The sequence below is a fragment of the Patella vulgata genome, chromosome 9, assembly GCF_932274485.2.
Source record: "Patella vulgata chromosome 9, xgPatVulg1.2, whole genome shotgun sequence".
Classification (NCBI taxonomy): domain Eukaryota; kingdom Metazoa; phylum Mollusca; class Gastropoda; family Patellidae; genus Patella; species Patella vulgata.
This window is the reverse complement of record NC_065887.2, coordinates 6,902,443-6,930,340: the sequence shown is the minus strand read 5'-3', so window position 1 is coordinate 6,930,340 and position 27,898 is coordinate 6,902,443. Positions and strand designations below refer to the sequence as shown.

Genomic DNA, 27,898 nt, shown 5'->3' with positions numbered 1-27,898 from the left:
AAAGCATGTGTTGACAGACTGACCGACCGACAGACTGACATCTCAATAGAAGGATAGAACAACATGTGGAAAGGGTTGCTTTAATATAAGTTTGTAAAAAGGTGTGTCAGTATCAGATTTTAAATATTACATAAACCCTGTTTACATTAAAGCTTCTAAACGTGCCAGGAATGGTTCTCAGAATAGTTAAATTTTTGTAGTGTAAAATGGTATATGAAATTTTTGACATTTGTAATCTAACAATGTTACATTTTTTTTTCAAAATATAAAATTACGAAAAAGAATTTATTCTAAAAACTTACCAAATTATAAATTCCTAATAAAAAAGCTTCCACACCTCCACAACTCTGAAAAAAAAAAATAAAAAATAAAAATAAAACTGTATAAATAATTCAACTAGGTTATTTTAGGACTTACCTATGGAAATTATTTTATTTCAAAATTTTGCTTGAACAGAAGGCTCTTAAGTAGTAAAAAAAGAAAATGGACAAAATTTTTTAAATGAGATGAAATGAAATGAGTTTTTAACATCTTAATTTTCCGCACCAACCTTTCCAATAAGATATGGCTATACCCAATACACCAAACATTGGCACTAAGGCTCACAGTATGGTGATTTGAATAGGCTGCCAATGACATACACATTGGAAAGACTAGAAACCTTTCCTGGGTGGGCCCTCCATCTTACACAACAGACAAAGGGGTTGGATGGCGTGGTTTCGAATCCCCGGTTGTAGGTGACAAGGAGTAGGGTTGGTCCAACTTCATGGGTTTTCTCCGGGTCCTCTGGTTTCCTCCCACTGCTAAAGACCCCTACGTGCAAGTGAATTATTGAAATAAAATTAAACCATATTATGTTAGTCCCGAAATGACCTAGTCTGGGTCGAGTGGATGTTAAACCCCATTTCTCTCTCTCTGCACGACAGACAAGATGAAACTTGGCTGGAAAATTTAGAGGAACTTTCTCAGCTAAAACCAAGATAAAACACAGGGCCTCCTGGTTTGTGGAAGAGCATGATACTCACGAGTTACCATGGTTCCCCTAAATTTGTGACAACAATTTTTTGATCGTCTAGAAGAACCCTATCCTACTCCTTGTCATGTACAAGCCTCTATGATCTAAAGCGCACATTTAGACCGCTTGACCACCAAATATATTTTATAAGGAATATTTACTCATCATGCAGCAAGGAGTAGGATCGCCTGTCCAACCCATGGGGTTTCCTACGATCCCCCTGCTTTCAATTTTATTCCAATAATTCGCTTGTGCGAGGCGATCTTTAGAAGTGGGAGGAAGCCAGAGGACCCAGAGAAAACCCAAGTGATGGAATAAGCGAACCTACTCCTTGTCATGCACAAGTAGAGAATCGAAACCATGCCCCTTGATTCAATGACGACCTTGTGATTCCATGCACACACATTAAACCACTAGACCATCCCCCTATACTACAATGTACAATGAACAAAACCAGTATCAGTTCAAGGCTGTATTACTTATTTAACTGTTCAATAAAGCAAATTATAACTAAAAACAAAACAAAAAAAATCTGATTCATTTTATCCTTCACAAAAGGATTTTATCCTCGAGCAAAAAAACTGATTTAATTATCCTTTATGAAGAGAAATGACCAACAAAAGATTGTACATAGGGAACAAGTAGAACTTGAGAATGAACAGGTGTCAGAATTGATGGTCGGACATTTTGATCAATATATCTATTGTTACTATCTTCACTTAGAGGAGTAATTATCAAACGCGAGATATCGAGGATCCGTTAATCTTTACGATTGTTCATCCCTTGTGTCAACACGGGCCTCTTTACTCGATCAACATCTTCTATTTTAAAATTCACACATCAAATATTCTCACTGATTTATTGGTCAATCAGTGGAAGTATCTGATCATCATCCAATCAGATCTTTTCTTTTTCTCCCATGTCTTCATTATCCCCATTGGTGCAGGGACGTTAACCTCATTTCACTTTATTTCATCTTTTTAACTGTGTATTCATTATTATGTTTATATAAAAAGGTTTAGATTGGATGAAAAACGTTGAATATGTCTTATTTGGTTTTATTGAAATCCAATTATTTTTCCTGTGCTTTTTTTTTTTTGCACATGGGGGGTTGGTTGGTCGAATGGTAGCACGTGTGCACTGTATCATTAGGTCTGTCATTGAGTCAACTGGCGTGGTTTCAAAACCCTGGTTGTATATGACAAGAATTAGTGTCGCATGTCCAACCTCGTGGGTTTTCTCCGGGTCCTCTGGTTTGCTCCCACTGCTAAAGACCCCTATGCGCAAATGAATTAATGAAATAAAATTGAACCATATCTTAGTCTCGAAAGACATACATGTAGTTTGCTCTCTTTCTTGTTCATTTTTCATTTTTTGGACCAGGAACTGGTTGCTAACCACTGCTCATCTTTGTTTTTGGGGGGATGCTCCTCGAAAAAGCCTAACGCATGTCCGATCGACATGAAAACTGGCATGCTTCTTCTTTGAACAATTCTGCATCGATTTGGTGAATTAGATTTTTGAATTTTACCCTCAGAACAAAGTTATGACGTCATAAACTGTGTCAGCCTTCGTTAAAGAAATCTTTTCAAATTCTGTCTTTACAGAGTAATAGATCTACAAGTAGAGAACATTACCTGGGCCATGTTTCTCAAAATCTTAGCTAAAGATAAAATCCAAATTTTAGTAGATTCTTCAATTTTGATTGGCTAAGCACTAAAATCAATCTTATATTATCCAATCAAATTACTAAAATTTGGATTTTATGTTAGTTAAAACTTCGTGAAACAGGCCCCTGTATGTTAAAACTATATGTACCCGAATGAGGGGGAACTGTATGTACCATATTCTCGAACATCAAGGTCAATTCCTGGGTCCATACACTGTAACCCAGGTATCGTTTAATCTTGTGTATCTAGCACTAATTTCTTTCACATGTGTTTAATATCAAATCTTTGTTTAAAAATTTGTAAAAATTGTTTAAAATCACCAAAAATCATCTAATTTGTACATGTGTCCAGTTTAAAGCTGACTGATTAATTTTGATAATGAGTGTCCAATTTACAAATATTTAATTTCCTGATCACTGTTCAAAAATTAATCATTATACATCATTAATCAATTGGGTTGTTTATTTTTTAACAATGATTGAGAAATTAAACACTTGTAAATTGGACACTCATTATCAAAATTGAATGGTCATCTTTAAACTGGACAGAAGTACTAATTAAATGATCTATGGTGATTTTAAACAGAGATTTGATATTTTATGTGAAAGAAATTAGTGCTAGATACACAAGATTAAACGATGCCTGGGTTACAGTGATAGTATGCTAAATTGTGTTTTTAATGGACAGTTAGTCGTACAATGTCTAGCTACTTTGTACTACGATGCAGAAATTGAGAAATGAAATGGGGTTTAACATCCTACTTTTCTGCACCATCAGGCTAAAGAGAAAGAGAGAGAAATGGAGGTTAGTGTCCACTTGACACAAACTAGGTTATTTCGGGACTGACACATGGTTCAGTTTATTTCAATAATTTGCTTGCACATAGGAGTCTTTAAGCTGTGGGAGGAAACTGTGTACCCCGAGAAAACCCACCAGATTGGGGATTTGAAACCATGCCACTTGACCTAAAGCCCCTCATCTAGGCTAATAAAGATGGTCATGTGGCATACATTTTTCTAATCACTTGTGCATAGAAGGCTTTAAACAGTCAGAGAGAGAGAGAGAGAGAAATGGGGTTTAACGTCCACTCGACACAAACTAGGTCATCTCGGGACTAACATATGGTTTAATTTTATTTACATAATTCGCTTGCGTGTAGGGGTCTTTAGCAGTGGGAGGAAACCGGAGGACCCGGAGAAAACCCACGAGGTTGGACAGGCGACCCTACTCCTTGCCACGTACAACCGGGGATTCGAAACCACGCCACTAGACTCAATGACAGACTTTATGATACAGCGCGCGCACGCTAACCATTCAGCCATCCAACCCCCCTTAAACAGTCAGAGAAAACCCACATCCAAGCTTGGGATCGAAACCACGCCCATAGGAACAGAAAATTAGGACATTATTCTTGAAAAAGTATGAGAGAGAGAGAGAAATGGGCTTATTAACTAGGTTATTTTGGGACTAACATATGGTTCTATTTTATTTCATTAATGGGAGGAAACTCACAAGGTTGGCCAGGCGACCCTACCCCTTGTCACGTACAACCAGGGATTTGAAACCATACCAGTTGACTCAATGACAGGCCTTATGATACAGCGCGCACATGCTAACCATTCAGCCATCCCCCCCCCCCCCCCCCGGAAAAAATATGACTATTGAAGTGGAATGATGAATGGTAATTTAGCATGAGGAAGGGTATGCTCACTGATTCCAAAACACAATATTCTTGTGGCAGGTTTATACAGCTGAATTCCAAACATTTAGTACATGATCAAATTTTGTCGTTTTGGGTTTAATGGGGGGTCGTAAAGGACAAACCACCTCCACCACCACCAGTATTGCTTAGGTAACCATAGAAACAATTAAATATATTAACCATATTCCATATTTTAATCAGGTTCTGTCATTACTCAGCTTGGCAGAAAGTTATATGAGTATAAATAATCATTGAAAAAAAATAAATTTTCTTCCATGTCACAAAGACCTAGCTTATAAAAATGGAAGTCATTTCCCTCAAGGCCAGAAGAAAGGCATTAAAACCATATTATTATTTTTTTAAATTCATAATATCATTGTCTTTAAAATTCTAAAGAGTAATTTCAGTAGAAAACTTGAGACAAACTGGAATTAAATTAGGAATGGGAGACGTATGTGTATGTGGTATAAGCATGTCTATCTTACGGACATCTCATAATCTAGTACGCGGCTGAAGCTTTTAATACTCTTGCTAATCATGATAAATAACGCTTTAGAACTAATGTGACATTTCAAAGCGAAAATAACATAATAATTAATTTCTTGGTTATTAAGATTAATATTACTTTGGTTTCCATGACAACCAATAAAAACATAGTGTATGTGTATGTCATTTATTGAACATTGTGAAAAACGTGCAACAATATACATATATATTCAATAGTTGTTAATATGAAGAGATGCCAATTATTTATTTTCCGCGGACTTAATTAGCGTTAATTATCTTTTTTCGATGATTTTTAGTAATTAGTAATATTAGCGAGTCAGATGATAATGACAGTATTACCAAATAACTGTTAAAATGGCCATTATATTCACAGTATCCTAAAAAGACCTATCCTTAATATTGATCAAAGTATTTCCTATAATTGTACACTAACAGCGTTCAGATATATAAATTCAATACGGTTTCTATGTTCAGATTTTGTCTCTTGTGACAGTCGAGAAAACTAAACGGTTTAGTTTGACATTGGTTGTCTAGTTTATGAAACTAAATGGTCATAAACTAGATGACCGATGTCAAAACTAAATGGTGTTTCTTAAACTAAAAGGTAGCACAAACTGGGCGTTTTTTGATGAATCTTGATGGTATTTAATACTTTCTGCATGGCAATCTATTAACTGAATATGTGTATTAGATTATAGATGGTAAGCTCAGTTTCTTTCCTTTTTTCATCAAATCTGAATGATACCCGGTCCCTAGTGAAAATAGCGAAGTAATAAACAACAAATGTTAAAATAGTGAATAGATCTGGGGGTCAGCTATAGCCTAAGCGTCCACTTCGCTGTACAGTCCCTGGCCTGTAATAATACCGGCTTCACTCAAAATGATTTACAAGCAAGACGTAAGACAAATAATGCAACTAGTCTGCTGAATGGCGATAGTATGCCAGTTGATGTTATGAGTTAAAATGCAAAAAGAATTAACAACAATAAGGACGATAATCTGGGTAGAATCTCAGAAAATGCTAAAAAATAATAAAATTTAATGAACAAGCATTCTGCACTATGAAGAGCTTAAACTGCAAAATATGGTGACAGTGCTTGAAAAATAAACCTACATATAACTTCACCACATAGCGCCTGATTGACAAGTAGAGCCTAGCAGACCAAATTTTCTGGAAATGCAGTTTGGGTTTGAAAACTAGACATTCTGAATCAAAATCCAAATTGTGTGATTTCTGAAACTCTGAACATCAGTTGGGAATTGGATCATCCCACCTAATGGTCAGTAAAAGTCCTTGATTTCTGGCACATCATTTTGCGGGATGGAATAATTTTCATTTTTTCTATTATCTAATAATTCTTTTTTTTTTTTTTATGATTTGGCCACAGCCCAAAAAATATGATGATCACACGAAAAAACATTGATTTGCCGAACTCCGTCGAACTTGAATTTCTTGACAGTCAAAAGAACTTGGCACTTCTAACAGTCACAAAATGTAAGGGTACTGGACTCTCGTGATTATTAAGTAACTTAGGGAACTAGACCAGTTTTACTATTTCAATTTTTTTTTTGTCGGACATTTTTACTGAAAATAAAGGGGCATAACTCTTTGTTATTTAAGCAGACGGTTTCACACCACAATTGAAAATCAGGTGTCAACAAAATATAAAAATTTGTACATAAAAAAAATAACTGCACCTCGTTATTTTTCATATTTTATTCCCGTACGATATTCAAATTTATGTCAGTAATATTCCTACAAAAAATATGTGTTGTTGTAATCCGCTTCCACCGAAGTGATATTGCAGACAAGTTAACGGATATGTGTTGTTGATGTTTATTACAGATTTAATGTCCAATACAATAAATATGATATTATGGACAGGTTCATTTAATAAAATTATTTACACTTAAACCCTTGAAAATTGGTAAAAACACAAAATAAAAAAGCTCTTGTATATCAAAAACGGATAAATTGATTTGGGGTTTTATATACTATTAGGATATATGACATATATGACTAGTTTCTACATGTTGTCAGCCGACACTAAGGAGATTAAAATGTCCGACAATGGAGAAACCACAATTTAATCATGTAGATTAAGTTTATAATCTCTCTTAAAGGATTGAAACATAGTCTGACAAAGGAGAAGCAATGACTTCTGTTCAGGATTGGATTGATGAATTGTCGGACAAAGGATTAAGTCGGCCAATCAAGGCAGATTACATAGTTAATCAAGGTAGGTGTATAGACGGTATGACACAATAAATACGTTGATCACTTAATATATTACCTAATCAATCCAGCCTATTATCAACGATAATCGAGTTGAATAGTACAATAGTACATGAACAGTCAGTACCGGTACACTATATTAATTTTGGAATTTTAGTTTAACAATATTTTATATAATATAATTACATATACATGTAATCATACGATTGTACAGTCTAAAGGATACGAAAACAAGCAGCATGCTTATGAATATCGCTTCCTGGAATTTTGTCATTTTGTATATTATTCACCAGATCTTGATGTCCGATTGAGCATATTCCTGGTCGGACGTTTGAAAAATAGCGTAGGATGTGTCCGGAATATATGAGCCAAATCCCAAGTAAGGGGTCTCATTTGTCCTAAATCTGACACTCAGGCCAGTGTATATGGGTTGAACTTAATTTCCCATCCCAACCGTACGATTAGACCCCAAGTTCACAAAGCATTCTCAGGCTGAAGTTAAGAAGTTACTCAACTTTCAATCACTGTATATGAGCAATATCTTTGATCTAGAAACACAAAACTTTTCACACAGTTTTTTTTATTTATGTATTTGATACATTAAAACAACAAAAGTTTTAGAATCCTATAATTCCTTGCCTATAATAACAGTATGAGAAACCCCTTTACAGACCACCAATGGAAATGGCTGACATAAATTAAAAGAAAACAACTTCAATCTATAGGAACCAATCAAAAGGCTGTACTCAAATTCTATTGAAGCAACCAGAATTGAGTGAGCGGATAGCATCAAGACTTGAATATCTGATGACGGGCCGACACAAGAAGTTATCAAGTATATTTAGACAAAAACTTTCTTAAATTGATAATTTAGTGGGGGTTACATGTAGCTCTTCAATATGGTTCAACCAAGTGTACAGAATTTTCAATAAATAATTAACAACTAATCAATTAGTAACCAATTATTTTGATATAATCTGAAGCTGGTTGAAATACCAGCGTAAAATATGTCAATAGCCAATAGTTTTATCTCCATGTGACCTATACAAACAGTTTATTATAGATTCTTCAAAGACTTCTTCCACAGTCACCTTCAAATGACCTTTAAAACAACAAATTAAAAATACATTTTTCATGGGCATAAAAAAAAAAATATAACTACAGACCAGTTTTCAGCACCTACTTAAGGGACAGATTTGTAAGAGAATTAATTGTCCATGGAACCCAAGTTTTGATATATTTTCACAAGTTTCAAAATCACAAACAATGATTGCTAAATATGAATAAATTCTTAAAAACTTCATAGGAAGCAATAGCTGTACTGAGCAAAAATAGAAAATAAATAATGTCCACTCGACACAACTAGGTCATTTCAGGACTAACATATGGTTTAATTTTATTTCAATAATTCGCTTGCGCATGGGGGTCTTTAGCAGTGGGAGGAAACCGGAGGACCCGGACAAAACCCACGAGGTTGGACAGGCGACCCTACTCCTTGTCACGTACAACCGGGGATTCGAAAACCACGCCAGTCGACTCAATGACAGACTTTATGATACAGCGTGCGCACACTAACCATTTAGCCATCGACCCCCCCCCCCCCAATTGATTCTTGAACATTTATCACTTCATTTGTTGATCGAGTTCATGGCTTTACGCTTCAAATGTAAACTCAAATCTAAACGTACACCCAAACATTTTTTTATGGAAGTTATAAAATTGTTATATTGCATTGCATCCATACTCTCAAGTATATATATAACCACACAGAAAGAAAAACCCGGGTCCGGTTCCTAGAAAATTCTTAAAGTAAGCACAAAGTCATGCTTCACTTTTTCTTATGTAAGAAAATTTATAAAATACCGTCCCTAGAAAATTCTCAAGACCGTTCTTACGTAAGCACAAGTCAAGTATGAGTCTAAGCACATTGTGACTGGAAAACTGAGACTACAATGCTCTCTAACGTCATAAAAACAAATTTGGCATGTGAATTACATGTACGTCATAAATTGGTTGATTGCTTCCCGGCAAATGGTCGATTTAGATGCATCTGACATGTCCCCTATACACATATAAAATGTGCCACAAGCTAAAAAAACACAGGCACATGCAAACACACTAAATAATTGTGAGAGCGCCTGATCTTAAAGTAGCCTGTGCGTTAGTGTTGTTTACTAACTGGAAAATGGTTTCAGGGTAGAAGCGAAATTTTCTATAGCATTCTTCTCGAGAATATGTTTCTAAAGGGTTTTCTCTATCTTTCAATTGTCTCTTTAGTATCAAAAGATGTAGGAATGCCATCGAATTATTCTACAGTCAGCCATCTTGTTGGTAAGCAAGCCACATACCTTGCTTGGGACTTGTGCTTAGATTGACAATGTTTAAGACCGAAGTTGTGCTTAAGTTTTTTCTTGGAACACATAATAACGTGCTTGTGTTTACACTGAAGTCTAATTAAAATCTAAGCACAAGAACGTTCTTAAGAATTTTCTGGGAACACAAAATAAGCTTGCTTAAATGCAAAGTCTACTTAAAATCTAAGGACAAGAATATGCTTAAGAATTTTCTAGGAATCGGGCCCTGTTTGCAACAGTGTATTCATACAAATAAACTTTTTTGGCAAACACCAGGATCAAAAGGGGTTAATTAAAGATGCATTATGTAAGATTTAGATAAAAAGCTGATAGTTCTCGCTATAGTAGTTAACAACTACAGAATGGAAAGGGAATATCTTCAAAATTTCAGTAGAATTACATATTTCTGAGCATCATTAGGGCTGTTTGGAGAATAACATCTTGATTGTCATTGCTGCCATTGTTATGATAGTAAACAAAGTCTTGATTATCCATTTTTTAGTTAAATCATTCACCTCCCAATCGTGTTTAAATCCATTGAAAATCTGAAACATCCGATGGCACCAACAGTTAATTATGGCCTCGGTAAGTTAATAAATGTCTAATTAATAATTTTTAAAATACAGATGTGATGTCACCCTTTGATGATGGCATACCATTATTTCAAATAATCGTACAGGCAACTTGCCAATCGTACATTATTTATACTAGTTAGATATTGGACTCGTATGATGTATTTCACTGTAAAAGCATGTGCGGTGTGTCTGTATTTTAAGTCGTTAAATGGTCTCAAGCTTAAGACATTGTGTAATATATTGTAAAAACACTTGGGCCTACGGCCCTCTTGTTACAATATATTACTTAATGTCTTGCTCTCGACCATGAAACATATAACATTTAAGGCATAAAGAAAGATAGGTTGCCAGGCAACGAAACATACGCCCACAGCATCTAAATCGTCCGGGCAATCAACAAGTGTTGTCACATATTTTTACTTCTTTCGGTAATGAAACATTTATAATACACTAAAATCTGATTAAGAGTAACAACTCATGAAGTAATTATCAGAAAACCATTAGAATTTGTTTGGTTTTTATAAAGTTCTGCCCCATGCTAACGTTTAGTATACAAAACTTTTAATATCATGGATCTAGCTGTTCAAAGTCATAAAAATTCATTGAAAATCAATATACTTGTTCGTCTCAAGCTCTTAAACTCTGTGTATCAATCTGAAGTCAACTCTGGCAGTAATTATCAGAAATCGCTGAAAACCAATAGGCTTCTTCGTCTCATGACCTTAAACATTGTGTATAAATTTAAAGTCAATCGGATATTAACTTTGGCCTTTAGAGCGACCTCAAGATTTTTTGAAGTGATCAAGGGCCATAACTCTGGCAGTAATTATCGGAAATCGCTGAAAATCAATAGGCTTCTTCGTCTCATGACCTTAAACACTGTGTATAAATTTAAAGTCAATCGGATATTAACTTTAGCCTCTAGAGTGTCCACAAGATTTTTTGAAGTGATCAAGGGCCATAACTCTGGCAGTAATTATCGGAAATCGCTGAAAATCAATAGGCTTCTTCGTCTCATGACCTTAAACACTGTGTATAAATTTAAAGTCAATCGGATATTAACTTTAGCCTCTAGAGTGTCCACAAGATTTTTTGAAGTGATCAAGGGCCATCAATAGGTTTCTTCGTCTCATGACCTTAAACACTGTGTATAAATTTAAAGTCAATCGGATATTAACTTTAGCCTCTAGAGCGTCCACAAGATTTTTTGAAGTGATCAAGGGCCATAACTCTGGCAGCAATTATCGGAAATCGCTGAAAATCAATAGGCTTCTTCGTTTCATGGCCTTAAACACAGTATATTAATTTAAAGTCAATCGGATATTAACTTTAGCCTCTAGAGCGTCCACGGACGGACAGACGGACGGACGGGGGCGACGACAATATACAACCACATTTCAATGTGGGCGTATAAAAACCTGCAATAGGCAGAATTAGCTCTTGCACAATGCATCTTTAACATATTAAAAAGTATAAGAATTAGATTCTAAATACAGCAATCAGTGATTAGATAATCAAACACCTGGATTAAATGATTATCTTATTTATTGGAAAATAACAACATAATTAAATTCTAATATCAAATCTTTTTTTAAAACAAAATTCTTAAATCTAAAGACTTCAAAATCTAATCTACGATAAAATAAACAAAAAGAAAGGCTAAATTTGTCTCGGAAATCTGTAATTAGTTTATGGAAATAGATGAAAAGGTCACTAGAAGACAACAATTTACATACGTTTATCTGTGACGTAAAATCCTAATATAGCGGATTAACGGCTAAATAAAACATGTTTATTTATATTTACATGCAAAACTACGACAAAAGATTATACGTCACATTTAGAAACAGGTACATTTGTATCAGGGGCTTGTTTCACGAAATTTTAACTAAGATAAAATCCAAATTTTAGTAATTTGATTGGATACTATTAGATTGATTTTAGTGCTTAGCCTATCAAAATTGAAGTATCTACTAAAATTTAGATTTTATCTTTAGTTAAAATTTCGTGAAACAGGCCCCTGGTGTTTTAGAAACAGTAACAATATTTAGAATCAGGTACCAGGTGTTCTAGAAACAGTAACCACATTTAGAAACAGGTATTAGGGTGTTCTAAAAACAGTAACCATATTTAGAAACAGGTACCAGGTGTTCTAAAAACAGTAACCATATTTAGAAACAGGTACCAGGTGTTCTAAAAACAGTAACCATATTAAGAAACGGGTATCAAGTGTTCTAGAAACAGTAACCATATTTAGAAACAGGTATCAGGTGTTCTAGAAACAGTAAAAGCATTTAGAAACAGGTATCACATTTTTAGGTGGGTACCAGGTATTCTAGAAAGAGTAATTTAGAATCAGGTCAGGTGTTTATTTCTGACGTCACATGAAATATCGGTGAACAATTGTCCAAAGAAAAAGTATGCCATGTCAATTATACCCAAATCGACCGAGCCTTGTTTTTTTTAAAGGAGAGCTTTTTCACAAGATCTGGAAGAAGAAGATTACCAGGTGTATCAAACCAGTTAGTGATTGATGAATTCTAAGAAATCTGTCTCTACAGACATGAAACGTGAACAGACAAATGAACTGGGGAGATGACATGAAACGTAAACAGATGTAAGAACTCGGGTGAGGACATGAAACGTGAACAGACGTAAGAACTTGGGTGAGGACATGAAACGTGTGCAGACCTAAGAACTCGTGTTAGGAATTAAAACAAAGTGTATAAAAATAGAGAAATAACAAACGTTTATGACTAACAAAACCTGTTCAAGCTCGAATTTGAGTCTCGACAAATGTTTTACGAGTGATGAGCGAGACTTATTTCCAGGTTTCTTAATCTCGATAAATCACCATGCCAACCACTGTTTTTACAATTCACAATATTATTAGCATTGTCAAACAATAGGAGTTGTAATAAGATAAATTCCTCTACTAAATTAACTTCCTTATATCCGAAGTAGAGTCACTCAGACTGTGTTATCAATGATAAAGTTAATTACAAACCTCATTAGTCCCGTATAACTAATTAAATATTATATTTTAACCAAAACTCATTATAATTATACAGGAAATATGGATTTAAATCGCAGTCCTTCCAATATCATAATTACATTTCTCTCTTCTTTGTTTTCTTGAAAGGAAAACTTGGAGAGAGAGAGAGAGAGAGAGAGAGAGAGAGGGAGGTTTAATGTCCACTTGACACAAACTAGGTCATTTTTGGACTAACACATGGTTCAATTTTGTTTCAATACTTTGCTTTCGTGTAAGGGTCTTTAGCCGTGGCAGGAAACCAGAAGACCCAGAGAAAACCCACAAGGTTGGAAAGGCTTGCAACCCTACTCTTTGCCAGGTACAACATGGGGAATCAAAACCACACCACTTGACTCAATGGCAGATCTTATGATACAGCGTGCACATGCTAACCATTCAGTCATTCAACCGGTCCCCTTCCCCCAAACTAGGAGAGAGATAGTTTAACAGCCTTTTTTTCTCCCCCGAGACAGTGGCGTTTGCCATTTCTTCCTATCCTTAGTCAAATTTCATGAGAGAATAACATATGGCATGTATCACAAATACTAAAAGTTGTGCCCAAGTGACATTAGCTGTGTTGGAGGAATTAGAAGCACCTGAGAAATCTGCAGACAAAAAATTATGAATTTTGATAGACTTTCAAAAATTCCAGCTTTTCAGTTTCGATAGGTTTCTTCCTTATGAGCAAATGAGAAACCAAATCCGAAATGAAATGTACATGTAGTAAGTTAAACGAGTTAAGTTGACCGAGAGAACAGATGCAGTTTTAAAAATCGGAAACATAAATCAACAAAACACATCAGATATATATTTGAAATTCTTTAGGATATTTCCTTATATGGCTAATCAACAATCCCATCAACACATGAGTGTTCCGAGAGAGTGAAAGAGAGGGGGAGAGGAGAGAGAGATTTATTAATTCATTTAGGTACTGTGAAAGAGAGAGAGAAATTGGGTTTAAAGTCCACTCAACACAAACTAGATCATCTAGGGACTAACATATGGTTCAATTAAATTTTAATAATTTGAAAGCTCATAGGAGTCTTAAGCAGTGAGAGGAAACCGGAGGACTTGAAGAAAACCCACAAGGTTGGACAGGTGACCCTACTTGTCACATGCAAGCAGGGAATCAAAACCACTCCACTTGACTCAATGACAGACCTTCACAGGAAAAGTTGGATGGATGTACAGACGGATGGACAGATTGCGTCTATGACAATATTCGTTCATGTTTAAATGGGAGCATATAAAAATATATTCCAATGATCGTTTGTTAAACAAAATGTTATCAACATAATTCTTTCATTTTAGTCATTCCTATCAATTTCTACATTTAGTTTATTTGGAAATGGATGTTATGATGAAGATGTTACGATCAGCCAACATGCAATAAACCCATTCACATTCACTCAAACAGATTAATCTACATTTCCTTAACTCGTTTCAATTGGACGATGGGTGGGTTTATGGTCTGGTTTTACACAGACATGTCTAGTGAACACGAACTATCTTGTTAACTCGTTTTTACGGAGGTTAAGACAATCAAAAAGGTTCAACTCCAACATTTTCTTTAGGTATATCAATGCTCTGATTTCATTTCGTAGTTAAGGTGATTTTTAAGAGGGTGACAGTGAACACAAACTTGTTTTTACGGAGGTTAAGACAATCAAACAGATTCAACTACAAAATTTTCTTTAGGTATATCAATGCTCCGATTTCATTTTGTAGTCAAGGTGATTTTTTATTACACATAATTTACACATAAATCATCTGAGAGACAGAGAGAGAGGGAGGGTGACAGTAAACACGAACTTGTTTCTATGGAGGTTAAGACAATCAAAACAGGTTCAACTCCAGCATTTTCTTTAGGTACATCAATACTCTGATTTCATTTTGTAATCAAAGTGATTTTTTATTACACATAAAATTTCATCTGAGAGAGAGAGAGAGAGAGAGAGAAAGAGAAGTTGAAAGAGAAGAGATAGAGAGATGGGGTTTAACCAACGAGCATGGACAGGTGACCCTACTCTTTTTCACTTGAATAAATGACAGACCTTATGATCTAAAGTGGATGTCTTAGACCATACAGCACCCCCCGCCCCCCATCTGATATAGACACTAGTCTTGGATGTTTGTTGGTTTTTTTTAACCTGTTTCCTGGTTTTCTTTGATCATGTTTAAAAAGGACATACACAAGAGACAAATATAAATCTGTCAAGGGACAGGATTCAGGGTCACATAATCTGGATTGGGTGGAGCGGTAGAATATTGATAATAAATATCTGAATTGGTAGGGTAGCAAAATACCAGTAATAAATATCTGAATTGGGAGGGAGGGTCAGTAGAATAAATATCGGTAATAAATATCTGGATTGGAAGGGTTGGCAGAATATTGGTAATAAATATCTGAATTGGGAGGGTAGCAAAATACCAGTAATAAATATCTGGATTGGGAGGGTCAGTAGAATAAATATCTGAAATAAATATCTGGATTGGAAGGGTTGGGAGAATATTGATAATAAAAATCTGGATTGGAAAGGAAAGTTTGGGAGAATATTGGTAATAAATATCTGGATTGGGAGGATCGGTATAATTTGGGTAATAAATATCTGGATTGGGAAGATCGGTAGAATAAATATCTGGAATTGGAAAGTTTGACAGACAGTAATGAATATCTAGTTTGGGAGTATAAGCAGAATAACAGCAATAAATATCTGGATTGCGAGGGTTGGTTCAATATGGGTAATAAATATCTGGATTGTCAGGGTTAGTTGAATATGGGTAATAAATTATTTTTAATATTTTGATTGTGAGGGTTGATCGAATATTGATAATAAATAACTGGATTGAGAGGATTGACAAGAAAAGTGATATTCAAGATCTGGATATTTTAGATACTAATTTTGTGTATCAGAGTTCATATCAGGGCTCTTGTTACAAGCATATTTCCCAGACTGGATTTGAACTTACTGGTAACTACATGGGTGATAATTTACCTGTCAAACAATTTAATTACTTTTTTTTTTGAAAAAAAATGAAAACCCTCAAAAAACTTAATAGATTTTATGCGTAAAACAACTTAAACATTGATTTATAAATCGAGAAAATTATAAAAATTGTCGACCTTTAAAAATAATAAGATCAACAAATTATATGAAAACTGAATTTAAAAAATTACGAACATGATCAAAGCACATACATGTAATTCTGAAGTGACCGCCCTGGTAATAGATTATCAATAATTAATAAAACTTTCATACATTTGAGAGCTAGTGCTCTTGAAATCCAAGTACACATGAAACAACATATCTAAACCATAATCTGAGATTTAGACAAAGAGCTGACAGCTGAACATTTCTGTCAACTTTCTGAACAGACATATTTCAGTTTGAGAGCAATGTAGTCTCAATTGTCATTGCTACTATTGTTACGATAATAAATAAAGTCTTGATTATCCATTTATTAATTAAGTTATTCACTGTCAATCGTGATTAAATCCTTTGAAAATCAAAACCATCTGGTGATCTAGAGATTTGATTATGGGCTTGGCATGTGAATAAATGTCTAATCATTGATTTATGTAACATTTGAGGTCAAATGAAATGAAATGGGGTTTAACGTCCTACTGTTCTGCTCCTAAACTGGGCTAATGAAAACGGGCATACGCCATACAGTGTGCTATGAGGGAAATTTTGCCCGGGCAGCGGCACTACGGCCTACTCTTATATCGAATTCCAACTGCCAAGGGATCTTTTACGTGCATGCCAATATGTACACGGGACTAGACAGCTGTCCTTGTCAGGCCCTCCGTCCTGCATCACTGACAAGGGGAAACCACGCCGGAAAATCTGGATGAACTTTCTCGGCCAATGCAGGGATCGAACACCCGACCTCCAGGCTAGCGAGCCAGCGTCGTACCCACTTAGCCACAAGGTCTAATGAAAGATCGACGTTAAGCTGATTTAGCTTACAGCTTTAATAAGAAACCAGAATTGAGTTGAAACATACCGACGGGTCGATTGTTAAAAATAGAACTGAAAATATTATCAAAAAATAAAATTGGGTTTCTTTAAGCGATTAATAAATCCAATCCGGATAAAAGTCTTGGATTCTCTTTAAATGGATTTATAATCCCTTGTAAACTACAATATTGTGGAAGTTGAATCTCTAAAAATAATAATATTATTTACAAAGTTATGATTAATTGAAAATTTGTCCACAAATTATCATCCACTGCAAACGATTATATAGGATATAGTATACACAAGCCAGCACCATCTATGAGTTTTGCTCAAAGGCAGTTGACTTCTTCATTCTGCACAAGTGGTAAGGGAATAAATCCAACGCTGGAAAATCCAGTAGTAATCCACTCAGTACAGTCAATACAATGTATATTTTGGAATTTTGAATATTATTCACCACATCTTGATGTCCAATTGGGCATATATTCCTGGTCAGACATTTGGACAATCGTGTAGGAATGACCGAATTATAGAGGCGAAGTAGCATTAAATGAAAACACACCAGATCCACACACAACTGATCTACTTTAAAGACATCTGTGTTATATTACTGAGCAGCTTTATTCTGACTATTTTTGCAACCATGTGTGTGGGCGTATGAATAAAAATCGGGCTCAAAACCTACCTTTTTATCATTGGCACTCAGTGTGCGCAAATACAACCAGATGAGACTGGGTACAAACTCTACAGCAAATCTTCTTAACTCTGGTTCCACAGAACGGTAAAACTCGTACAGTTGATGACAAACTGGATCCAAGTACTACAAATATATAAAAAACAAATTGAAAATCAATGAATGATGTCATGAGACATTATAAAGTTCACACAAAATGTTTTTGAATTCATATAGCTTTTCATACAAACTGAATTTTTAGAGTTAATACATGTACCGGTAGGTGGCCGAATGATTAATGCATGCACGTTGCATAATACGGTCTGCCATTGAGTCAAGTGGCGTGGTTTTGATTCCCCGCTGGTAGGTGAAGGGTTAGTACCTCAATGGGATTTTCAACTACAATATATAGCAGTCAATTATCATATGATTGAGATAAATCAACAGGAAGTTTTTGTAAATTGTAATTTGAGTTCTGATACAATAACATGTTTTTAAAAAAAATGGATACTGTAAACACATACAGTATTCTTTCTCATAAGACCTGATACCACTTCATTAGCCTAGTTTTAATTTCATTTCACTATTGTGGAGTTTGCAAAGCTAATAAATATTTGAATGTAAAGATTGTTGTTACTATGTAATTAAGCACACTGGCTTCCAGAAAAAAGGTAGAATTATTATTACTATATTTATTTTTATTATTATTTTTGTGGTATTACTATATTTATCTTTATCATTATTACAACATCTTTTTGTGGTAAATATAAAATATGCCCTAACTTTATAGTCAATATACCTTAATTCTTTCTCACTATAACATAGACCATTTAGTTTTAGACTACCTGGCTTATTTTATATACATTTCACTGATATGTTTACTTCTAATGTATAGGTAATTTTTTACTTCAATATGCTTACATTTATATTTCATGTAGCATATAGCAGATCATGATTTGTACTAGTATTACACAGTTATTTTCTCTGGGATGTATTCCTGATTGTTTGTTTTAGAATTTTGGTTGAAGTCTGTATCACTACAGGCACGAGACTGTACAGCGCAGTGGACGCTTACGGCTAGCCCTCCGACCCATTCACTTAATTTGATATATATGTTTGATTGTGATTTCTGCATATTGTGTCCTGTCTGTAGTTTTTGTTTTGTGTAATTATGTGTGGCACAGTCCCCTAGCATTTACTATTATAGTGTGCCCTTTCACATCACATATTCAGGGGCACTTTACAAAGTGACAATATAATAATAATAAAAAAATTATGGACAAGTTAAAAGTTATATAAGCAGTGTCAATTACAAGCTTGTTTAAATAAATGTTTTAAGTTGTTTTTCAACAGAATATAGAGATGTACAACATCTCAAACTAAAGCTAGATCATTCCATAAAACAGGGGCTGGAAAGCTAAAAGAGAGCTGATCGTAAGAGACTAGTTAAGGGATTTAACCCGTAAGTGCGTAGGTCATTATATAATGTCCTGGACAACTGCCACTCACTGTGTGTAGGGCGTAATATAACGCCTTGGATGTATTTTCCCCAACCTATTCTTAGAACATAGTACATAGTTCTTCGTCACTTCGTCAAATTAATTACACAATAGGGGGTAGTTAACGTTTTAAAAACGTCACGCTTAACGGGTTAAAAGTAGTTTATCTGATGTACATAATTGTGATACCATTGCAAGATAACCTAATCTTTAAATGATAATTCAGAATAATTTTAATAAAATTACTTTCTATTGTGTATAGTCTTAAACATTTTCTGGTGCCTACAGCAACCCCTAGTGAATTAAATAATTCTGGTGCCTAGAGCAATCCCTTGTAGATTAAATAGTTGTGCAAAACAAATAGTATTATTATCAATATTTAAAGCATTTTTAATAAATATAGGACATTGCTTGGCAACAACTGAGAAATCAAGAGCCCTGAATGTTATAGCTAGAAACAGAACTATTTAGTAATTGAAATAAGTTGTGTTTGAATGACGTTAGATGTATCTTTAGAATAGAATGATATAGCGTGGCTAGAGTGATTACATACTTGCGTTATCTCTCATGACCTTATATAGCATTAGTTCTTAAGAAGATTAAAAATGGCCGAGCGTATAATATAAAATGGCTGATTTAACAAAGTAATCTTGTCAATCAAGGTAACTGTCAATCAAACATTGGGATAATTAAAGGCATCATGTCTGTTAGTCGTCTTTCACATGCAACCAAATAAAACTAATAAAAACTAAGACCCACAACCTCTGCTCACTATCATCATAATCAATTTCTTCTGGACATTTTGGGTCAATGATAGTTATCCGAAAGTAAAAATATCATTAGATCAGTGGTTCCCAAACCTTTTACACTTGCAGATAGCTGGGGAGAGAGAGAGAAAGAGAGAGAAATGGGGTTTAACATCCACTCAACACAAAATAGGTCACTTGGGACTAACACATGGTTCAATTTTATTTCAATAATTCGCTTGCGCGTATGTGTCTTTAGCAGTGGGATGAAACCAGAGGTCCCGGAAAAAACCCACGAGGTTGGACAGGCAAGCCTACTCCTTGTCACGTACAACCGGGGAATCGAAACCACGTCAGTTGACTCAATGACAGACTTTATGATACAGCGCGCACATGCTAACTATTCAGCCATCCAACCCCCCGGCCATATTTGGAACGCCAAAGGTTTAAATGTGGCGTTGGAACAAATTTCAACAAACTGCTGTGTTCATAATAATTAGAAACTAGTGGTGGAAATCATTGTTTCCAGTTTCAGTAAACTCTGACTTCTGTACTGGATGTCATAGATATCCAATTATATCTTGGCAATTTGGAAACCAGTCTAAAAAAATTACCTAATTTGGCTAATTTTGTCCATTTCAAAGTATTGTATCGTATTATAAAATGTAACGATTTTACTCAAATAAAACAATAAAATTTTCTTTATCTTGATATTTTTGTGTATCCCCGCCGACTTGATGTCAAATTTTAGTTCATGTGGCCCCTAAATCGAAATGAGTTTGACACCCCTACTCTAGAACTTTAGTGATATTCCCAATGTTATATCTCAATGTTGGCTTAAAGTGATAATTTCATATTTTCTAAGAAAGTCAAAACATAATTATTTCTATGTATTTTGCTCAATAGGTTGTCAACTCACTATTATACGTATTATTCTCCCTCTTAAAAATCCTTTGACCCCGGAAATAATAACACAATTACATGTATCTCCCTTGTTTTTCTATTCCCCCCATGAAATAGCTATCTTCAACCGTTTGAATTTAAAGTTGAAAAATGATATTTTTCATTGCCAGTTTCTCAACTGGCAATAGTGAATTATAGGATTAATAGGATTATTCTTTAACAAGGTAGGACTGTTTATAGATACCATCTATTTTAAGGTTTTATTTTAATAAATCTTAAAAATATAACTTAAAAATATGAAATTGCAGCTTTAATTATCTCTCAACACAACTGAAAACACCAAAATTAAATTTTAGCATTCTTTATTCAGGTGCGGTAGCATGGGCTATTCTACTAGCCTAGCACTTGCATTAATTAAAGATGCATTCCACAAAATTATTCACAGGGTATTATTTCTAATAAAAGTATTGCATACTTGGTATGGAAGGTGGGGGTCATGGTGGCTAAGTGGGCAAGACGCTGGCTCGCTAGCCTGGAGGTCGGGTGTTTGATCCTTGCATTGGCTGAGAAAGTTCATCCAGATTCTCCGGCGTGGTTATCCCTTGTCAGTGATGCAGGACGGAGGGCTTGACAAGGGCAGCTGTCTAGTTGTTTGAATGGTATGTAAAACCGAGGGCCTAAGTACACATTGGCGTGCACATAAAAGATACCTTGACAGTTGAAATTCAATATAAGAGTAGGTCGTAGTGCTGCTGTCCAGGCAAAATTTCACTCATAGCACACTGTATGGCGTATGCCCGTCTTTATTAGCCCAGTTGGAGCAGAACAGTAGGACGTTAAACCCCATTTCATTTCATTGGTATGGAAGGTAGAGATACTCAATCTCAATCTTTTAGACAAATACTGGATTCCTTGAGTGCACAAAACTATTCACTGGGTAGTTATATTATTTCCAATAAAAGTATTGCATATTTGGTATGGAAAGCAGATAAGATACATTCAATCTTACTTAAAAAATACTGGATTCCCTTAAAAACACTAATGGGGAGCCCACAGGATGAAAATGGAAATGAAATGGGGTATAACATCCTACTGTTCTGCTCCTAAACTGGGCTAATGAAGACGGGGATGAAAATGGAATTGTGTCTGCTCGAGTGACGTAAGGATCACTAAGTATGTGTTGATCAAATGGCTGGCAGTTTTGAGAACACTGAAAGACTTAAAATGTCCAGCAGGCTCTACAACTACAACTAAACCTCAGAAAAAGAAGTTGGCAGCGGATCATCTAAGAATTTACTTGTGCTTCGATATTTATAGTAAATAGATAGTGACAAACAACAAATACAAGCCGAAATGGATTTACCCTGAACCAACTTGATCATGTGACAAACAAGTCTACTTAGCATATATGCTTATAGGCAATGGATAGTTGTCTTGCATTTAAATTGTTTTGAGTGGTTTTTAGTCCAAATATATCATCAAATCACATGGGTAGTAATCTTTATAGTAACCATTGAGCTTTTTTTCTAATAGACTTTTGTTTCAGCCACAGAGGGTCATGAGGTGCTATGACCCAGTGGGAATTAACTGAATAGAGTTGACACTGTAAAGTTGAAATCGTTGACTAAGCATCAAATAACTTTCATAAATGAATCTATATGACACCAGCAAATCAAAGACGTCATTTCATATACATAATGTGTATTAGTTAGTTAAAATTGTTAGTAATCAGACAGTAGTCATTAAGTAGGTATTTTGTCACTAAGGTGACTATTGAATGATATACACCACTATTGTCTAGGTTTGTGTATTCAATAGTGGTGGGTGTTATAAATAGTCACGCTTTTACACCAGTAGTGACATCTTTTACAGCTAATTACACACCTGCTAATTAATGACAACTGTATAATTTCTAACCACTTTCTATACATACTAAACATTAGTTTAAAATAATGACCTCTTATGCCATTTAATGAAAAATTTGTCATTACTTAAAGGCCCAGGTTCACAAGTCAACAGTATCAGCTTACCAGTGAGTGTTATCTTTAAAATAAGGACCAGATTAAGACCCATGTGGTTAGAGTTTTTCTGGAGTTTTATATACACATCATTATTTATTGCAACAAAAAACTGTACAGTAAGAAAAGACAAAAAATTCACATTGAAAATCTAATTATAAGTTCTTAATATTATTTTTTTAATTTGATATTTTAAATTTGTCATGTAACAAAACAGATATTCTGTTATGCTCCTGTTTCTATGATCCCCTAAGCACGTTCTGATTTTGTTTAATGGTTGGGGGGGAATGGTTTGTGTGTCAGTATGCATTAAGTCAACTGGCATGGTTTCGATTCCCTGGTTGTACGTGACAAGAAATAGTGTCGTCTGTCCAACTTCGTGGGTATTCTACAGGTCCTCCGGTTTCCTCCCACTGCTAAAGAACTCCCTCTATATTCTATTGGTCCTCCGATTTCCTCCCACTGCTTAAGAACTCTCTCTCTCTCTCTCTTAATGGTAAATCCAGCCCTGTTTAAAATCTACTGTGACCTCCCATTAAAAAGGCTTAAATTTCTGTTACTAAAACTATCACGTATATTTCATTCATCATTTATATTACACCCAATGTTGTCACCCACAAGTCATCATATGTTACATCAAAGAGATGTAATCTCTACTTTCACTTCATAGATTACAGAGCTCACTGAACCTCATTCATAATCACTTACTTATCAATGGAAAATATCTACTCAAGGGAAACAACTCTAATTAATTGTTGATAAATTATTGATAGCTGTAGTACCTATAGAGGTTGCTAGTCATTTATTGTGTAGTATATTATATGATAACATGGCTGTTCACAATGAAAATAAATCATACATGTACAACTTTAATATATTTCATAGGAGAGGGATACATCATTGAAACATTGTAATTACATCCTTATAGTTTAAACATACTTAGCAAGAGCTAAATTCGCCTATTGCAGGTTTAAATTATTAATTAGACATTAACTTATCCAGACCATAACCAACTCTCAATGTCATCGCTAGCCCTTGATATTTACCGGATTAAGATCCAATTTGCTGCTCAACTTTCATTCATGATTTAATCATGAAATGGATAATCGAGACTATGTTTTTCATCGTATCGACTTTAGTAATGATGATCGAGACTAGGCCAAAAATTCAATCGCTAAATTTTCTGTTCAGAGTGGATCAGTTTGACTGAAATTGTCAGCAAATTCCCTTTACATTATCTTTTTTTGAACTATTATAGTGAGAACTGCTAGCATTTTATCTAATCTCCGATAATGTATCTTTAAAGTAGCGATTAATTTATAATGGAAAGAGAGAGAGAGAAATGTGGTTTAACATCCACTCTATACAAATTATGTCATTTTGGGACAAACATTTGGTTAAATTTCATTTACAATAATTCGCTTGCATGTAAGGGTTTTTAGCAGTACAGGGAAACCGGAGGACCCAGAGCAAACCCAAGAGATTGGAGGGGAAATCCTACTCCTTGTCACGTCCAACCGGGGAATCAAACCCACACCACCTAAATTTAGACCTTATGATACACAGTGCACTTGTTAAACCACCTTCCCTTATAATGGAAAAGGAAAGAAATGGGTCAATGCTCTATCGTAATGAGGATTAAACATCATTTCGAGAAATACTATTAATAGAAAGAATTACATTAGTGGGTATAGAGATAGGAAAGTTGATAGTGATCTGCCTCCATAGATTACCTGGGGGGGTTGGTTGGCCGAACGGTCTGTCATTGAGTCAACTGGTGTGGTTTTGATTCCCCAGTTGTATGTGACAAGGCGTATGGTCGCTTGTGGTTTCCTCCCACTGCTAAAGACCTCTATGCGCAAGCGAATTATTGAAGTAAAATTGAACCATGTTAGTCCAGAAATGACATAGTTTGTGTCGCGTGGACGTTAAAACCTCATTTCTTTCTCTTTCCCATGCATTCCCAATAAGCTCTGTTGTTCAGACCAAGGGAGCTAAATCCTTAAAAATGATATATGTAAGATTTAGAATTAGATAAAGAACTGACAGTTCTTGCTGTAAAAGTTCAAAAATAAAACAGGGAAATTACTTCATTCTGAGCAAAATTGAGGCAATAAAAAAAAATCAAATAGACCAGTTTTAACATCTTATTTTAAAACCATTTGAAGTTTACACAAGTCTCTGATTCAACCCTGCTCTATTTGTTCTTCTACTGTGAATAAAGTAATAATAATTCACGATACGATTCATATCACGATTCATAACCATATCAACATCTACCAAGAAAACAACAGGATAAATGAATATTTGATATTTTTAGTCCTGCTGATGTCGAAGAAATAGGGCTGTATATTATGGCCAAAAATTGTTTTGCATCATATTGCGATACTTGACATAAAGTCAGGGTTTATCACAAAGCATAGTTTTATTTTGAATAGTTTTGTGGTTTATCGAATCGCAAGAATCTAAATCGATCTTTAATGATTCTTTTTTTTATGTCTTTTATTGTTGCTTCAATAAGTAACCTGTCACTCTTAAACTGTTTTGGTCCTTATTTTGATCCAAAACAATATCGTGTTATAAAACAGTTTTTATTTCTTCGACATCGGCAGGACTAAAAATATCAATTATTTATTTATCCTGTTGTTTTCTTGGTAGATATTGACCTTGTTATGAAAGAGAGAGAGAAATCGGGTTTAACGTCCACTCGACAAAGACTAGATTGACTTTGTTATGAATCGTGATATGAATCATATTGTAGCACCTGAATCACAATAATGTATCGTATCGTGACTGCAATGGCAATACCCAGCACAAATCAGTCGATTAAGAACCCTATCGTAGGGGTCTTTACGAGTGAGAGAACACGGAGAAAACCTGTGAAGATGGGGAAGTGTTACTACCCCTTCTTGTTATGTACAAGCTTGGGATAGAAACCACACCACTTGACTCAATTGTAAGTTATATTAACCAGGCATACTAAACTTAGGCTGCCTGTCTGTCAACAATTAGCTCCGCTTGAGAACTGACACTAAGCTAGTTGACTGACATTTTATGTCCTAAATCGACCATTTTAGTCGAAAACACGAAGTATACTTCAAGTAGCTAAGTCTCTAACTCAATATCATCCAAAATCTTCAACATTGAAAACACAAATTATTTGTCAATTAAATCAACATTGATGCTGTGATCTAACCAGATGGGCTTCTGATATCCAATATTTAAGACAAAATAAACATGTTACCATTGGTACAGGAATCGTGTACCATAATGCGTTTTAGCCGCAGGACTAGCAAGAGACTCGAGGAACGAGGCTAGACATATTGCACCAAACCAAACTGTGTATGTAGACTGGAATAACCAGACGCTAGAAGCCAGCAGTCTCGATTGAGACTGCTGGCTTATTTCGCGGAACATAACTGATTTGAAATTAGAGTAAAAACGGAAACCATTGAATGTAAATCAGTTTATATACATTCATATTACAGTATTATATGAGTTGCGACCCACTTGTGTCAATTTCTAGGTCCCAAATATTAGCGATTTACCTCCTTTTGTTAAGTATTTATTCTGCTTCCATTTAATAAAATTGAATTTTTTAATATAATTTTTGTATGTATGACAGATGTGAAACAGAGTAGAACCGCATTACGAAACATTATACTAATTTTTAGATATGGCGGCGATTTAGGGCAGAGATCTAATCTCGAAGTATGAAGTAGATGGATCTCTGTGTGCAGAATGTTCACCAGGGGCAGATAATGCTGTGTAAACTTACCTCATTTGGTTGTGATTCAAACAGTTGATATAAAGCTATAACTAACTCTTTATTTTCTCTCAATGTTGATGCAAACGAATGAATTTCTGCATCTGGTAATCCCTGAAAAAAAAAAAAACCCACAATAAATTAGCAATTGAAAACATAAGATAAATGATTCATGTAGAAATTGTTTTTTAAAGATGGATTACGCAAGAGCTACATGTAAATCTGATCATTGCAGGACTTTCTTTAGGCCTTAAATGTTATATAAATTATTAATTAGATATTTGTTGAAATGACATGAATTTTAACAGATTTAAAAATATATGTCAGTTAATGATTTAATCAAAATCTGGATAATCAAGACTTTGTTTACTATCGTAACAACAAGGTACATGTCGTAATGACTATCAAGATTCAGAATGAAATAATTTGTCTGAGATTTTCAACATATTCTCTTTTCATTATCTATTTTTAACCATGATAGCGAGAATGATCAGCTCTTTATCTAAATCTTACATAATACATCTTTAGATAACTCCCTTACACAAAGTGGAAGGAAGTGTCGAAGTACCCAGAGAATATCCACAAGCTTGGGAAAGGGTCCCCACTCCATGACACATACAAATATAGGATATGGTAAGATGAATTGTGTACTCGTCAAATATATCAGAAGTGATATCAGGTGTTCTAGTAAGTAGAAGTCTACCTTATCCTGTGCACAACAGCCATGACAGAGAAAAAGTTAAAAATGGAATCCAGAAGCACATGGTAGAGTAGCAAGTAAAATAAGGGGAGGCAGCTATAGAAATTGATTAGACGGCCCCTGGACACAAACTAGGTCATTTCGGGACTAATACACGGTTCAATTTTAGTTCAATAATTTGCTTGACTGCCGTGCTTTAAATATAACTTAATATACATGTACTAACTTTATAATCAGCTAACCATTCTTTAATAGCTTTATTTAACATGTTAACACTAATGGTAGAATTACTATCTTCACTACATAACACTTTCATTGAAATCTGAAATACACAAAACATCTATTACACCAGATGACTTACACAGAACATGATCTAGTACACTAGCTAGCTGCCTTACACAGAACATCTAGTACACTACTCACTAATGCCCCCGTCAGACCGGGTGGCGTCCTTACTGTGCTGCTGCGACTAGAAAATGCACAAGGTCAACGGCAAACTTAAACACAACGCGAGAAAATGTCCCAAAAATTTACAAAC

At 34.9% G+C, this 27,898-nt stretch overlaps 1 protein-coding gene across 2 annotated transcripts in view; it reads right to left on the bottom strand.

Annotated features, from left to right (window-relative positions):
- LOC126807949 (hyccin) overlaps window positions 1–27,898 on the bottom strand; it is a 128,503-nt gene that overhangs the window by 95,838 nt on the left and 4,767 nt on the right. For both annotated transcript variants that reach the window (XM_050532900.2, XM_050532910.2), the window contains exons 2-5: window positions 27,587–27,682; window positions 26,673–26,774; window positions 17,741–17,875; window positions 303–347 (exon numbers count right to left, since the gene is read on the bottom strand). In XM_050532900.2, coding sequence (XP_050388857.1) covers window positions 303–347; window positions 17,741–17,875; window positions 26,673–26,774; window positions 27,587–27,676 — 372 coding nt within the window. In that variant the 5' untranslated portion in view covers window positions 27,677–27,682. The remainder of the gene's footprint in view (window positions 1–302; window positions 348–17,740; window positions 17,876–26,672; window positions 26,775–27,586; window positions 27,683–27,898) is intronic.